At 40.6% G+C, this 17,320-nt stretch overlaps 1 protein-coding gene across 1 annotated transcript in view; it reads right to left on the bottom strand.

The window, feature by feature from the left end:
* GUCA1C (guanylate cyclase activator 1C) overlaps positions 1-16,146 on the bottom strand; it is a 39,530-nt gene extending 23,384 nt beyond the window's left edge. The window contains 2 exon segments of the mRNA XM_026058385.1: positions 15,939-16,082; positions 16,084-16,146. Of these exon segments, the coding sequence (XP_025914170.1) occupies positions 15,939-16,082; positions 16,084-16,146 (207 nt within the window).
* Between the last annotated feature and the right edge of the window lie 1,174 nt (positions 16,147-17,320).

The raw sequence follows: 17,320 nt of genomic DNA, 5'->3' as shown, positions 1-17,320 counted from the left end.
AGAGGCTTGCTCATGACCAGAATTCAGACAAATACTGCACTTAAATGGCTATGGTAAACCTCTTACAGCATAAACTTCTATTTTTGTTTAGTGATCATCTGTACCCATGTGAGATTACCTTTAATGCCTGGTTTTAAACCAGCTGAGGTTTTGTAACGTGGCTAAAGTACAAGTGAACAGAGCCATGTTGAAATTAGAATTTATGAAAATCCAGTCTCTCCCACTGACTACGAATACGCATGTTAGAAAAGGAAAAAATAGACCCTCAAACTGGTTGACTTTAAACTATTTGCAAACCATTAGCAACACATAAAAGTCTAATCCTGGATTGGCTTTAAATAATAATTACAATTTATGCTATAAATAAGGATGGAAAAGGTCAAGAGTGTAAACAGACATGCCTGTTGTTACATCCTCTCCCACCTAAGTGGATAAAGCCTTTCTTAAGACAGTGTTTTGGACTCCTCCTATATTCACTTCCTACCATGAATATGCTGTGCTGTCTCTTGTATCTGTGTGCAATTACATACTATTTTCCTCCTCTCAGCAATGAACTGGTGATGAGTCTGGTACCAGAACCTGAGCAGAACAGGAATCTTTTACAGTAACTTCTTTAACATGAATTAGCTTGATCTGTTAAGTGATTAAATAAAAGTTTCCTTGCTGTTGGTCAATGCTGTATTCTGCTTTTTATTCTTTGGCTTTCAGGACTGAACTTTTTCTTCCTTTATAAGGTCAGGGAAGGGATTAGATGCCAAAAACACTTCTGCTCTGATTAGCTGCTATACAGGGAGATGAACGGCTCAGGAGCATTACTATAGCAAAGGCAAATCTGGAGCTAAAAATACCAGTGTAAAAATCATAGGATGTTAGAGATGTAGGGAGAAGACAGTCCCACCCACTTATCCTTTTCACTTACAATCACATGGTGGAATTAAAAAGCACAGTCCTGTGAGGTGCTGAGCGCCTCATGAAAAACAGCAGCCTCCCTCAGGCCCAGCTTAGGCCAGACAGCAATCAATATTTTACAGGATCAGGTCAATTTTCGCAGAGGACTCCACATGCTGAAAATGGGTTACTCTACAGCTCTCTCCACAAGGACATCATTAAGTTTCATAACATATACTTCCTAATGAGGTGTAGGAGGAAGAAAGTTTGAATGCTCCTCAGTCGCCCAAGAACTTTTGAAGATCTCACAGGAAGACGACATGAACACTGTCATGGGTTCAGCCAAACCTGGTTGAGTAGGCAGAGCACATAGAGCAAACTGGGTGGCTTCTGTGGTGCCGTCTTTCCCTCAGGGACCATCTCTGAGCCCTAGAGCAGCTGCCTGATCCCAGGGATTGTGTTTCAGTGGTGCCTGAGGGTGCAGGGGAGACCCCTGGGCTGGGAGAGCTCAGCTCTGCTGCCATGGCTAGGAGGGCAGGAGAGTCCTTGCATGGCTTGGACCACCTATGAGAGCTGAGGGAGCCTCTGAGCTGAGGTAAAAAGGGAGTGGGGGAACACAACAGCGTCCCTGCCATGCTGTGAAATGCTCTTCTCTACAGAGTGGTAAGTGCCTTCACTCAAGTCCACTGCTCTTCTGCAGGCGAATATCGGCTGGAGTAGCGTGGGTGACACAGGAAAAGGAAGCGCGGGCAAGGGAGCCGAAGGGAAAGGAGCAGACAAGCCTCTTGTGTATGCAGAATCTGACCAAACCCTGCATTTCTTCTTCAGCTATCATGCCCAGGTCCCTGAAGCAATGAAAAATCATTGTGCCAAACACCAGAGAATGTGACTTAAGTAGGCTACACACTTTACCTAATATGATTAGGGAAGAACTGTCCATCAGTAACTCACCCAGTGCCCATCATCCTTCTTCTTGGAAGGACATGGAAGAAATCTGTTCCACTCAGAATATGACAGCGCTCTTGCATCTCTTCACCTTGTGCAAACGCTGTTCCCAGGATCCCAATGAGGCATAGAGAACTTGGCAGTTGGTCACATCAGTGAAGATCCCTTTTCCTTCTCTCCCATATTTCTCCTCCCCTGTCCCCCCCCCCAAAAAAAAAAAACAACAAAAAAACCCCACCACACAGCAGCTACCAGCTTCCAAATAACAAGTCTTGGGAAAATGTACCCTTAGCAACTGAGGCAAATTAGAGGGACTGCTGCACTGGCTTCAAAATGAGGTCTTAGAAATGAAATTGTGTTCATATATTTCACMAGTCAGACTTTGTCAAATATTGCACAGTATGGTAGAAAACTTAGATGAAAATGTAACTTTAAGATCATTCCAACTTTAATTTAATACCTGTTCTCAGGACCCCTTTAGTTAGTTTAATTTAACAATAACTAAAATACCTGTAAAAGACAGCAAAAATGCCCAGGGAAAAAGTGACTTGATTCATAGTTTAGTCTAACAGCATCCTGCCCCTAGTGAGAAACTGAAACTGTATATAAGAGCCGATATTACACCTGACAAAAAAAAAATCCCCCAAAACAAAAAAACAGGAAGTGAGTTTTATGGAGCACAAAAAAGCTAAAATTTATAATCTGCTGCATAGTTTGACAGCTGTTAATAAACCCACACAGAGAAAGCAGGTGCTGCAAGAGTAGTAATTCTACAGAAATCACCTGTTCCTGAAGCCAATGGCAATGGCACATTTCTACTTTCATAAATAGAGGACAATTCATAACAATGTGGGGCTGAGCTGAAGAAATGAATATAGCAAAGGCGTTTTGAAGAACTCAAACAAAGGGTATAGAGACCAGTTTGTGTAGAGGAAGCACGGTGAAGCACCTGCAAATGAGCTATCCATACCAAACTGGTCTGATGCTAAAAGATGAAGATAAAATGACAGCATCTCCTGAGAACTACATTAGTCATGCTAAGAAGCTGCAGTAGCTTTCTGGAGTCTCTATAATACTCTGGGAATTAAACAGTAGTTTCAAACAGGCAGCAGTTAAACTGCGTACTTGTACTGAAGATGACATCCATATAATAAGAAGGATTGTTGGTTCAAGGGCAGACTACTGCAAAACCGTGGGAAGATGGCGCACAGAAAATGCACACTGTGGATAGCAAACTATCTCTGCAGGGAAATACAAGAAAAAAATCAGATTCATTAATCCTGCTCTGAAAATGGTATAAAATCTCATCAGTTTTGGAAGGGACGATGTCATCTGAATTTCTTTCCAAGTAAAAAAAAGGTAGTCTTATGATAGAGTTGGAAAATAGAGGTTGCTTTTTATGTAACTTCACAGCAGGGTTCTCAGAGACCACCTTGATATCAGAAATGGCAGGTAAGTGAAAAAGAGAATATTCTCATTCCCTTGGGTATTATGAAAGCAGTGGTAACTCAGTTGTAGACAGCAGATACTAAATCCCTGTGTTGTAAAACAAGGAGGTCACACATCTTTGACCGTGATAGATTCAGCTGAATGCCACCTATTTGAAGTGTAAGACAAAAAGAGACAACTGCTAGAGCTTGAAGTGATGAATGCTGAGTTTTAAATGTATTCAAATAAAAAACTTATCTAAAGCGTCTTAGGATGATTCTCCTCTAAAAGTTGTGTCACTTCTCCAATTCACTTTTTGTCTTTTCCTCTTGGTTTTTGAATCCATTCTAGCTCACTCCATCCCAAATGCCTCTTTGCTTCCTTGGCAATTTCTACCTGCCATTTGCTTTGAAAAGGGCCATTTCTCTTTCCTGCATGATTCAGCCCGTGCTTCTGGACTTTGCCCTTGTCTCGCCCATTTTCCAGTGCCTTCCCTTCCCCTACCCCACTGCTATTGGACGCTGTGTCCTGCTGATGCTGAGTGCATCTGCAGCTGCTGTTGCACCTTCACAAGGCACCTGCCACTGCTCGCTTCAGCGGCAGAGGAGAGCTACCTCCACAGGACGCACTGCCAGCTCCCAATGTGTTTACGGCTATGACACGTCTCCCACCAGCTTCAGCCTTCACCTGTGTCTCCTAAGGCAGACACCACCTCCCGGCTCAAACTGGAGCTAGGTGAGGTGTTTGAGAGTCCACCTAGGCTAACCAACTGAAAAAGAGTCATCCGACAGCAGACAAAATTGCAAAAAGGGGAGATTCTCCTCCTTGGAGAGACGGAGTGGGCTACCCTGATCAGAAAACTCACCCCATGGAGGCTTTAACTTTTTTTTTTTTTTTTTTGGAGTCCCAAACTGAGCATCACCATCTTCTCCCTTTAGCCCACCCTCCACTTTTCTACTAATTGGAAGGAGTGTTTAATTTCTAAACCATACTTTCCTCCCCTTATGTACGTTATAAGGAGGAGGACCAAGCTAGCCTTTCCTCCTGTATCTTCATCAGAATGGGGGCTTGCTTTTAAGGATTGATTCCCTCTCCTCTATAAACCAGAAGCAAACCAGAAAAAACCCTGATGAGGCAAGTTTCTAGTAGGACACAATTTCCAATATCTCTGCCTCAGAAGAGAGGACCTACCAATTTCCTCCTAACACAAGCATGGGGAAGAGAAAAAGAGAACTCATAATTACTTTCTGTGGCATTTTAACCATGGCATACACAGCAAAGCATGTGGAAATATGTGTACAATCGCTTGATCATTCTCTGACTGAAAACATTGATCAAGCACTGGCACAATTTTGGTGACAATCCAATTCCTTGTACACCTGATATTATATTTCTACCAGCAATCAACTCCTTGGGTCTGTGAAAGGTTTTAAACACAAACAGAAGGCAGTGACCATATGAAAAGATATCTATAGGAGCCTGTTACGTCTGATTCCTTTTTGTACTATTGCTCCATTATTTGTGACTCAGAGATTTTAAGTACAGCACAGTGACACATGTCCTGGTGATGAGATAGGAAATTGTGCTTATCTTAGTTGTGAGTAGATTAGCCTAGGCTTTTTTGTCATTAAACTAACCACTTACAGATATGACTCTTTTGATCTTGTTAGCCACACATAGTACAGCACACTACAGTATCTATAAATACCCAGGAGACTGAGCGCAATGAAATAACAAGTCTTACGCTCCCCCCAAAACACATTTATAGTCCATTTGTTTTCATTTTAATGATTATGGAAAGTACTCTGAGATACTGACTTTCTGCTTTCCATTTGGAGTTGAAGACATAGCACTAAGGGCTCACTCCTGAAACTGTTGTTTGCATCAAGGTTTCTAGTCATTCGAAAGTTATATTCTCCTACGACAGTTATGCCTACAGAGTCAGGAATACTCTTTTTTTGTAGCTATTGCAAATTCATGGGTTTTTCTGGATTGCCTTGCAGGCATAAGGGAACAGCAAGTGGGCCCAACAACTTCTGAATAAGGACAGAAAGACAGTCCAAAGACAGTTAAACTGTTACTTTTAAGTGGTCCTATTAGAAACAAAAAGAAATGGTTCTGTCATTCAGTGAAAATCTGAGAAGCCCAAAAGGTGTCCTGACTCCACCTGTGAGAAATAAAAAAAGAAAAGTAACCCCTCTTGCATGCTGATAATCTGGGGAGGAAGGAAAAAAAAGATCAAATATTTAATTTTGAAAAAATTTTAAACACTTGATTTTCAACCTTCTGTAATTATCATTAGTTTAAATTTATTTTTTAAATGTTATTTCAATTTAAATTCATAAATTTTTGTTTCTAGAGTGCCAAAAAATCTCTGTATTATGGGTCATATCTCTGATTTAACCTCCACCACGAGAAGATTTTGATGCTGCAAGCTGTTTTCATAAAGGATTTCAGCTTAGACAAATTGCCTTTTTCCAGTTAACAGCATTATAGATTCCTAAACAACTCTAAATCCTAGCTTTTTGTCTTTATCTGCCTACACAGCACAGCTATTTGAAAGAACTTCGGATATTAAAATACCCTTTTTTTTCCACCAGCAATCAAGCCCGCAGACTTAAGCATTTCGGAAGAGGGGAAACAGAGCCAATGGAGAGACACATCAGTAAACATTTAATTAAAAGGAGAGACTGTCTCTAACTAGGTGCTATTGCATCGATTGGAGATGCTCTCCTTGATGTTTTGTCTTTCCCGGCGCTAACAGACACTGAGCAACTTGCATCTCCTTGTGGCTCCAGTTCAAATTACAATAGTTTGTTGCAATTGTTAAATAACACAACATTTGTGTTTAATGGTTCTTGTTTCAGTGCTTTCCTCTGTCTCTGAGAAATGTAGACTTGGCTCTCTCTGCAGGACAACACCTTTTTTTTTTATATTTCTTCTCCTTTCTGGAGGCCAGTACCTACTTATCTTATTCCTGTCTATTCCTACTTTTTGGCTCTACTTTTTTCATTGCACTTCTTGCTTCTTTCCCTTTATCCTTTACAAGAAATAGCACTATCTTTCTTCAGATTTCTGATCTTCTGCATGCTAACTCAAGTCTATTTTCTTTCCCCCTGCTCTGCTTTAAAGGTTGCTTTCTTTTAGAGGGCAGGCAGGGAAGAAAAATAGCTGTATTACTGTTTTATAAACTTTTCAAATAATAGTAAAAATAATGGTAATTAAAAAAAAGAGAAAAAGAAAATTTGGATTCATTGCAGCTGTCCAAAACATGTAGCTCTGAAGAGATTTTGCTTTGGAGAAGGTGGAAAAGAAGAAGTAGAGACAAAAAACACTCACATAACATTCCAGTAGTGGAAGGGAGGGAACATGAGTATTTTAAGATTCTTGTCCAGTCCTAACTGCAAGAAATCTAACTTCATCTTATTTAGTAGATTTTTGAAGAGCTCTTCTCGTAGCAATCTAAACAACATTGAAATGAGGCCAACAAATCTAGTTTTCTGAATTTAAGTAGTGCTGCACAGCTGCTGGAAATCAATGAGAAAAAAAAATCCTGGTTATCTACCCCCATCTTATTAGATATCACTACAACAAAGTCTTCTACTGTGCACGCTAATGTATGCATTTTATGACAAAAATAGTCCAAAAACTTTCTTACCTTATTCACATCAAAAATATGAAACACTTGCTCAACATACATGATTGCCTGAAGGTTCATACCATGTAAACCAAGTATTGCCTTAAACTCCTGCGTAAGCTGTCCAGAAGGGCACTGGTTCATAAATTTCTTTTACCATTGATGGTTTTCTATAGCAGCAAAATCCCCAACCGATTCCCTGGCACCCATGGCGCCAGCTGCCACTCATCCCTGCCCAACCTGCGCTGCTGGCCGGCATGCAGTGCTGCTGCGTTTTCCGGGCTTGCCTCCAGCTCAGCCACAAACTAGGAACTGCAAAACCACCACAAACCTCTTAATGATTGCTGCAGGTCTGCATGAGGTAGAAAGAGAAACTGTGAGGGCTCTCACCTCCAGATCTGTTTGAACGTGAGCAGGTTTTGTCAGTATCTGGATCCTTCCCTCTGGCCAGAGCTACCCAACACCTCAAAGTGCTCCTGGGGCTCACCACTGCTGCAAAGATGCTCTTGAAGACAAAACATGAAATTTGTGCTCATGTTGTGTAAGAGCCTGCACCAGGTTTGCTGCCACTGTGTTCTCAGCCATGGTACTCTCGCTAACTTCCAGCCGCTAAAAATGTGCTGGCTATGGTGATTTTGAATGATCCCCGAACCATGAAATAGTGTTGCTGCACTTTGTTTCGAGGACTTTGCCTTCAGCCCCTTGGAAAATAGGGAGAGTCACAAATACTGCAAAATACTTGCAATGTATATAACAACTCTAGCATAGGAAGAATTAGTTCCTGAGATACTGGTGTTAGTGTGTGCCAGTAAGTGTTCATCCTACTGAAGGAGGATTATATGCAAACAGATCACATGGGTGTAACATTAGTTTTGAAAACAAATGTTCTGATAATCTCTCACATGAACTGTCAGATTAAAGTCAAAAATTGGTGAAATTCACACACGAGAACCTGAAAGTTGTTCAGAAACTATATAAAACAGAGCTAAGGAAATTTAGGAAGGAGGCTTTTCTGCTAAAGGCATTCATGACTCTTTCTTCCATTAAAAATGCATGCTTTGTATTTGACTTATCTATGCTATCTAAACCAAGCCTGAGATAACTGCTTTCCATATGGTCTTAAGGCAAAAAGAACCAGCAACACTTTCTTATTGCTTTCATCCTGAAACAGTAGGAGCATGGGGGAGACACTGAAATGTAATTATATAACTTCATATGCATAATCCACTTAATGCACATTCTGTTCACACAGTCTCAGTGAGGGCTATACAGTCTCAGTGATGGGTACTCAGATAATACAGGGATAGAAATTTGAGTATTTGAAGTATGGCTCTTTCAATATCATGGAAAGTGGAAGTTTATAAGGACACCTTCAGTGGTTTCAGGTTCAGGGAGTAGCCTGTGGCCCACCAAAGTCTGTTATTTGCTTGTAATCTCATATCCTGAATGCCAAAGGTGTACTATGAGAGATTACGTCCCAAATTCTTTTCCTCATCCAGCAATGTCAAAGATTTGGCACTGATTTTACCATCACAGCAGCTGACAAAATCTGATCCTCCAACAGAAGAAAAATAACGTATAGACTTTATATAAAATGAAACTAACCCTGTAATTCTCAACCTCTGAGAAGCCTAGAAGTAAAATTGCATTGTAGTGGACAATCCAGTGTAAACAATAATGACTTCTTGCATGCCTAAATCTTATGATACTTCAGAGGGCTTAGGAACCTTGACTTATGTAGGGTTTCTTTCACAAATAGTTTAAAAATTGTATTTCTTTATTCTGTTAAGAAAGAGCTAAATAATTTCTATTGATCAAAGCGGATAGGTTGTTATTGCACCAAAGCATAAGGGAAGAGAGAGCGCATGTGGTCCATCTAACCCTGTGAAGAGCTGAGTCATCTTGAAATTAGATCCTTTGGCTCTGCTGAGCATAGAAAGGATCTTGAGCTGGACTTCTATAGCAAGACCAGAATCCAGAAGACAAATGCACTGTGATTGTACTATACACAGGTCAGGTTTTAGAAGCAAGTTTACTCATAAAGCAAACATTTAAGAATAGGCAAACCACTGAATTTAGACTGCCTTCATAAATCTGGAAGCTACTTGGTGAAAAACTAAGGTTATTTTCTTATAATTCATAGCAGCAAAACACACTAACATGGTTTACCAGTTATAAAGCCTTCAGACACAGTTATTTGGCTTAAATGCATCATGAAAAATCTCTCTAGAAAAATCTCTCAAAATAGAAGTGCTCCTGAGCAGTGCACAGTTTACTTCAACTCAAATTTTAAAGAGTGAGAGACAGTTAGGGACAGATCCTTTTTCTAACATTATTCTGTGCAATCTCATGATGTTTCCACAGGAGAGCTCCTTGCCCCACAATGCAGTGGATGGTAAATGAGTTGCATGTGTTCAAATGGACTGGACAAATCCATAGAAGAAAAACTCATTGATGGCTATTCAATACAAAATTGCCACCATTAGCTCTGGAAATATAAGCCACAAATTCATGGAAACTGGGAGGGTATTCTGGGCAAGCATTGCTGTATAGTTGTCCTGTCTTTATATTTTTCCTATGGCATCTGCTATTGACCATAATACAAGGCTAGATGGGCATTTAATTTCGCTTGGTAAATCTGTTCTTACAGTCAGCAAGGGTGTATATAAAACTTGTGTTTTAAAATTACAGCATTGTCCACTCTCCTCCATCAGGATTCACATCACTACAACATCTGTAAATCATGTAAAGCTCGTTTAACAGAAAGAAATACAGGTTTCCAGTGTGTGATTCATCTGGCCTGTTTAGACAGGTGTCTTGCAACGAGATGAATCACAAACTAGAAGCGCCTCTTTCTTTCTATTGGTTTATACCTGGGAGAGAAGCTTAAATGTAGCAGATACCTACAGGGTAGGCATCCGTATTTATTAGATAAAACCTGGTTCTCCTGTGCTAATCAGTGAGCAACATTCTTGGTTTTTGGTGAAATGAACATCATTCCTTGAATTTCTTTTCTCCTGAATAAGCTGTTCCAGTATGACCCATGGAAATCTTGAAACTGCTAAGGAAGGGAGGGTGAGAGACATGACCTTAAAACACTCTAAGAAGCTAAACTAGAATGTCCCATGTTTTTTCCACAAAATTACACCTAGAAGAAAGTAAAATTGTAATAAACACAATTCCATTTTACACATTTCCTTTCAAAGCCTCTGATAAATTTTAAAACAGAAGTTTTTTTGTTTAAAACAAATTACAGCGATACACTTAGGACTATAAAAAACTTCTGTAGCACAAGCAAACTTAATATCTAATCTACTAGAATGCACTACTCCATATGTTTTCTTCTCAACACTCAAGACCAAATCTTCAGTAAATATAAACTGTTCAAGTGCAACTGAGATGGATTCAGAATATGATTCACTTGCAAGGAAGTACATATATTTTTGCCTTTCAAAATAGGAGGGCATGTGCCTTTCAGCTCAGCAGTGGAGAACTGAACAGAGATGTTGTGGAACAGAATGGGGAATGGAGAGCAATGGCTGTTGTTTACCTTGACTTTGTCCAAGGCCTTTGATGTGGTTTCTGTAACAACAGATTTATCAAGTGAAATTAAAATTGGTGAGATATGGACTAGATAAATGGACAATAAAGTGGGTAGGAAAGTGTCTTGGCTGTTGGGCTCCAAGGGTGGTGATCAGCAATACAAAGTCCAGCTTGTAGCTGGCTACTAGTGGCGTCCCACAGGGATCAATACTGGGGCCAATACTGTTTGACATCTTTATTAGTGACCCAGGTTATGGGATCAGGTGCACTCTCAGCAATTCAGCAGAAGACACCAACTCGGGGGGGAGCAGTGGATACACTGCGGCAAGACTGCCTTTCAGAAGGACCCAGGGGGGCTGGAGAAACAGGCTGGCAGCACCCTCCTGGCATTCAGCACAGCCAAGCACCACATCCCGCCCTTGGACTGGGGTGACCCCATGTAGCAGCATGGGCTGGGGCTGCCTGGCTGGAAAACAGTTTTGCAGAAACAGACCTGGAGTCCTGGTGACCAGGAAATTGCACACAAGCCAGCTGCATGTCCTTGGAGCAAAGGCAGCCAACCACATGCAGAGCTGCGTTAGCACGAGCGCCGCCAGTCTATCAAGGGAAGTGCTCATACCCCTCTATCTGGCACGGGTGAGACTGCCCCTGGAGCACCGTGTCCAGTTTGGGGCTCCTCAGTACAAGGGAGACCTGCTGTGCTGGAGCAAGCCCAGCTGCAGACCACCGAGCTGCTTGGGGGCCGGAGTCCAGGGCGTGGGAGGAGAGGCTGTGAGAGCTGAGCTCCTTCAGCTGGGAGGAGGGAAGGATGAGGGGACCCCTGTTGCTGCCTGCAACTGCCTCCTGGACTGGTGTAGAGAAGATGGAGCCAGACTGTTTCCAGAGGTGTGAGACAAGCACAAGCTAGAACGCGGGAAATTATGACTCAATACAAGGAAAAAATTCCCTCCATGAGGGAGATTGGGCACTGGAGCAGGTGCCAAAAGAGACTGAGGAACCTCACTGCTGAGAGGTGATCGAAACTTGACCAGATGAGGCCCTGAGCAGCCTCATCTAACTGGACCTACTTTGAGCAAGAGGTTGGACTAGATGACCTCCATTCTGTGATTCCATGAATATCAGGGCTGAAACCTTTCTGGGGTTTGGTCACAAGAAGAGGTTTTAGTACCATTGAAGTTTTAAGAAATTTCACTGATCTGCCAATGTTTCAGGACAAAATTCCAACATTTCTTTGAGGTGACATTGCCTGGGGACTCCTCTGACTAAATTTACCCTATACTGAGACAAATTTTGCTATGAACTATTTTTTTGCTTCAAATGCCTGCAGGTTCTACATTAACAACACTCTTCCCAAACATAAGGCTTCAACTGTGCTATACCCATCTTTGGCAGTTATAGCTGTCTCCTCCTGCCACGACTGACTTTTCTTCATTGCTCAGACATTACTTTGGTTAGAGAAGTGTCGATGTAGTCAGAATGATCAAGTACAAAGTGAGGATATGGTTACTGAGAAAGCCTGTATCAAGCCGTAAAAATCCCATACACTTTACTCTCAGATGGCTAAAATGCCAGCAGATCACTTTTTCTTACTTGAATTGGTTTGCTAAGCCTGACTGCAGTCCCATCAAATAGCTTCACAGGAAACCTACATTACAACAGAAAAATATACATATCATATCAAACTAAGCAGAGTCAGAGTGAATCCCAGAGTAGAAGCTAATAAAATCCCTGGCATGTGGCTTAAAAGATCCTGGCTCTCATTTGCCACAGGCTTTACAGTAAGGCTCTCACAAGACTTTATCCAAGGCAAGGGAGAAATAAAACTGAGCTGCAACTCATCCAGGTGCTGTGTGCTATATCTGAATCTTGTAGTTATACCATTGTCATTTCATTAAAAATAGTCAGATTTTTAATAAAAAAGGAAAAAGTAAAACATTCGGGTAAAACACTCTAGTTCAGCAAACTCATTTCTCTAAGCATTCCATCTTTTCCAGCCACTAAATTATACAAACAGATTGGACAAGGGGAAAAACCTGACAGCTTTTTATCTGGGAGTAGATGCCACATAATTCATATGATCACTGGCTGCAAAAGGATACTGACCATACAATCTCAAATATATGGCTATTCTAAACATACCATTCCAATCTTGCCTTCTAAATAACTTTTCCTGGACTTTCTGCTGCAACAGCTCAATTAAGAAAATACGCAATAAAATCTATGCCTCGGATTACAGTAGCTAATGGAGGAATGTTAAAACATCTTGTGGAACGGGAAAAGCAGCATCAGAACAACATCAGATCTTTAGCTGGGAACTCATTATTAAATAATGAAGTTATAAGCCTGGCGTAACATGTTTACAGTGGATTTTATGAAGCCCTAAAAGCCAAATTGTTGTTTAATTTCTTTAAAATGGGGGGAAGATTTCCAAACGGATAAAACATTGAAACATCTTTTTCTGTCTAACATGGAACATTAATTAAACAAGCTCTTCTGGGAACAGCAAAACAAAAGCAGCCTCCATTTGTACTGACTTTGTCTTTTGTCTCCTAAATCTCCTTGCTCTGGTACCTCAGCTCCACCCTGTATCCTCACCAGGCAAAAGAAAACAAATGCCTGATTATTTGCCAGCCAGCTGCTGCCTTAAACAATGAATACAAGCTGAATTCTGCTGGAGAGGAGCAGTCGTTCTGGGTGTATCCCTGCTACCCAGCTGCCAATTTTCATGAAACCTTTAGAAAATAAGTATCTGAAATTCCTGTACCTTCGAATTTGGTTGAAATGCGCCAATTGATTAAACAGTTATAGGGTGACAGAAGAAGGAGATCAGAGACTGATAGATGGAACCATGTAACAGCCTGTGTTACGTGTGTATATCTGACCTGTGTATTCGATCTGCGTATAACTTGTTAAGTTTAAGACATATCTCTTATCTGATAACTTCAGTAAGCTACTCACTGGATGCTAAGGCACCAGGAGGCAGGGCCTGTGATTAGTAACTTTAAAAAAAAACAAAGACAAAACCAAAGAAGGTCCCCACCTTTTTAGTTTGGAGTTCTTTCCCTATTTATTATTTCCCTATTATTTCCCTATTATTTCCCTATTTTTGACAAGCCCCAGGTTCACACAAAGCTTGTCTTCACACAGACTGACCTTGGCAAAATAATTTTTTTCTTATGGAAAGGTACTCTAAATAACCTAGAAAGGGAAAAGCACTTTAACCTGTTGGATCATAACGCTCGAAATGTATAAAAAAAGCAGACAGCAGCATCTATACACACATTCTCAGTATTAAAAATATTATAAAAAAGTGAAGAAAACCATTACAGTTTTAAATACACTTAACATTACAAGGACTACAAAATGTAGAGAAAGATGAGCAGGGTAAGATGGGAAAGACTAACCGTACCCTGCAAGTTTGCGATTGAGCTTATTCTGCTCTAGCTCCCTGAACTTGATACTCCATTTACCAAGAAGAAGAGACATTTTGAAAATATATAGACCAACATCAAGAGGAGCAACAAGTTCTCCTGAGCGCTTCTGTTGGTGCAAAGCTACTTCAAGGATCCTTACCTCTTCCCTCTCCCTCTTCAGTCACGCCATGGCAAATCCTGAGTTTGCCTGTGCCTGTGCCTGGTTGTGCACAGGTGCGCTATCACCCTGGCAGAGGCCTGACTTTCAAGGAGTGTTTGTTTCCCTTTCCAGTTTTCTGAAAAGTAACTAAGACAAACCAATGGCTCAATTTTCTGAAACACTTCAGGTCACTAGTTGCCTTGAAAATATTAGTCTAAAATAAATTCTGGAAAATAATTTTCGGTAGCACTAAGCCATCAAGGGCCCTTTGGCACACACAGTAAAGCTAAAGTGAAAGAGCTCTCGGGAGCTCAGACACTGTCCACATGCAGCGCTTAAGGACGTAAACACTGATAAAGTTTTACTGGGGAGCACAATGCCTGAGTACATTATTTGTTAATTGAAAATAACACAATAAAGTGACAGCTTTGTCCCAATCAGATTTCATTTTAATGGACTTGAGGTTTGCTGGCCAACTTAGCCAGCAGTAAGTGTGTAATTAGCATGCTTACTGAGTTACATGATTCTACTTAATCACATTCCAGCATGTTTAATCATCTAATAACTGTCTGGAAAGAAAGCACCACATGTGGAATATGATTTTACAGGAACAGTACTTGAAAATTGTTTTAAAAAGAGAGCTATGTAATACCAAAAAAGACGAGCTAAATTTTAGGGGAAAATTAGCATAACAAGAATACTTCATATAACAAAAGTGCTGGCTCTGGGAATTCTTAGGCTACTGGGCATCATGCAACAAATTAAATGTTGGATGTGCAAAGGATGCACACATGGTATCGTCTACTTTCAGCAAATGAAAAATGAAAAGCAGTGAAACAAATATAATTAATTTTCATAATAAAGGACAGAAAGGTCATTTCTAAAGACTGAAGCTATCTGGAATAGTTCTGTCTACAGTTTGGATCATCAGTTTTAACCTCCTGCTAAAGTCATGCATGTAATGTAATAGCACATTTTTCACCACTCTCTGAATTCATTAAGGTCAAGACATGGGTAGAGAGCAGTAATGCTTTCTTTTTTCAGTAGTTTTTTTATATTAGGATGTGCCCACATGTTCCTTCAGTTGAAAGCTGACTTCGAGTGTTGATGTGGAATTGGCAATTCAACCTAAACCTTATTTCAGTCAAGGACAAACATTGCTGTTGGAATTGCGTACGACTCTCCGTTTCTTTTGCAGTATTTGATAGGAAGTGATACTCTGGCCCAAGGGGAAAATAACAAGGCATGGTCTTCTGGATGGGTCTCATGGCTGAAAGAAACTTGTACGAACACTGAGCTGGAAGAACAAGAGACAGCAATGCCAGTAACAGCCATTGGATGCCTTTGGGTTCACCTGGGATGTTAAGCAGTAAAACTGGGATGAAAGATCAAAACGAGGCAGACATGTCTTTGGAAAAGGGGGATTGACTGGTACCAGACTAAGCCATACAAAGTGCTCAGAACAAATGCCGAAATATTTCATTTGGTGAGGGAAGGCATCATGTTGTTTCTATGCTGCATATTCCCTAAGCTTTAATACCTGTGGAGCCAGGCAAACACTTACTGCTTAAAAAAAAAAACAACAACAACAAAAAAACCCACTGTAATCAGGGTTGTGTAAATAAAACTTCCAACTGCAAACACACACTGAAAATAATAATAGAATTTCAGGCTTCAAAGATGAGAAACTATTCAACATGTATTGGAATGACTGTAAATAATGTTCAGAAAGGCAAAATTTACTGGAAGAAAAGCATTCAAAATTGTTTGTTGGCCATTCACATTTTTTTGCCAGCAGTCTTCTATTTAATCACCTCTGAATCACCTCCATCACCTCAGCATTTTCAGAGCTTTGAGACGTGATATCCAATAGATCAAATTATACAGCTGTAAGAAAGCCATGGAGTTAAGAATGAATTCTTACCTTATTCATGTCAAATGTGTGAAATACTTGTTCAACATAATTGTTAGCTTCTGGAGTAAGGCCAGGCAGATCCAGGACATGTTTAAATTCATGCAGACAAAGCTGTCCAGATCGGCACTCCTTCACAAATTTTGTGTACCAGTCAGTGATGAATTTCCATGGCATTAATATCATCTGCTGATCCAGAGGCACCCCTAGTGTCAAACATTCCCAAACCCCTTTTTCAGTATTTATTCATCCAAATGTTCATTCTCCTTTGCTCTAATTGCTTCCCAACAACAACCATTCAAACACCAACTCTGTTTCTGAGAGCTACATTAAACCTCTTACAGATCACTACAGATATAGACTAAGTAAATATAGCATCTTGGCAAGATTACCAGTGCCCAGTTTTAGAGCAACAAGGTTTTATAAGTTGATCACGGTCTTTACGCCCAGTCAGTTCTCAGAGCCTTGGCATGACATGAGGACAAATTATGCTGCTGCAGATGGTGGCCCAATTTGCAATGGCATCTACAGTGCTGAAGTTATGTAAATTGTCTGCCTATTGAATAAGCAACACAGAGAGACTTTGAGGACAGTTTCTAAACCTTTTAATAATTCACAAGGATCTAACTAAACCTCCAGCCCAAATGTCCTTTCACCATTGCAGGGGCTATATGTATAACGATAATGCACACACTCTTTACAGTAGCTTGCACAGCATATTGTCACTCTTAAGGGTGGACTGAGTTGCAATTGCTTTCCCTTCCCACTGTATCTTTCGTGGGACAAGAGCTGCAAAGAAAAAGATAGGCTGCTGAGTATGTTAAAGAACAAGAGAAGTGAAGCAAATTCCCACTATGAGACCTGAAGACACAGCTGTAAGAGCTGCTAGAGCTTTAAACGGTACAAGGCATATACATAAGTGGTATTCAAATACCACCCTCAAGTGAAGCTTCTCAGAACATGCCCTCTATCCTCATTTTAATATTTGAATACCTTTTGGGCAGCTGTCTTGCAGCACAAATGTGTCTTCTCTGACTTTTCATTTTTATTACTTCTTTTTATACCATGGTTCAAATCTTTGCTTGCAGACATTGTGGGCCAAACCTGCAATATGATTTGACTTGGATAACCTGAGACAACTTAAAGAGGATATCCACTAAGCCCAAAACATACTCTGCTGTCCTTAGACAGCAGTCGTACAATCACCTGAGTCTGGCATAAGCCAATATTGTCCTAAAAGCTGCTCCCCCACTGCCACTGCTCATTCAGTCCCATGCCTTCCCTTCCCTTAGGCCAGCAGGAGTATTTGCATGGTTGCATGTGGGAACAACTGCAAGAACTAGCCCAAGTAAAAGCTTGCAATAAAATAAAATACTAATAAAAATGGTTAGCTT

Source organism: Apteryx rowi, unplaced genomic scaffold, assembly GCF_003343035.1.
Source record: "Apteryx rowi isolate R43461 unplaced genomic scaffold, aptRow1 scaffold_146, whole genome shotgun sequence".
Classification (NCBI taxonomy): Eukaryota; Metazoa; Chordata; class Aves; order Apterygiformes; family Apterygidae; genus Apteryx; species Apteryx rowi.
The sequence above is the reverse complement of the archived record's forward strand: the minus strand, read 5'-3'. Positions and strand labels throughout refer to the sequence as shown.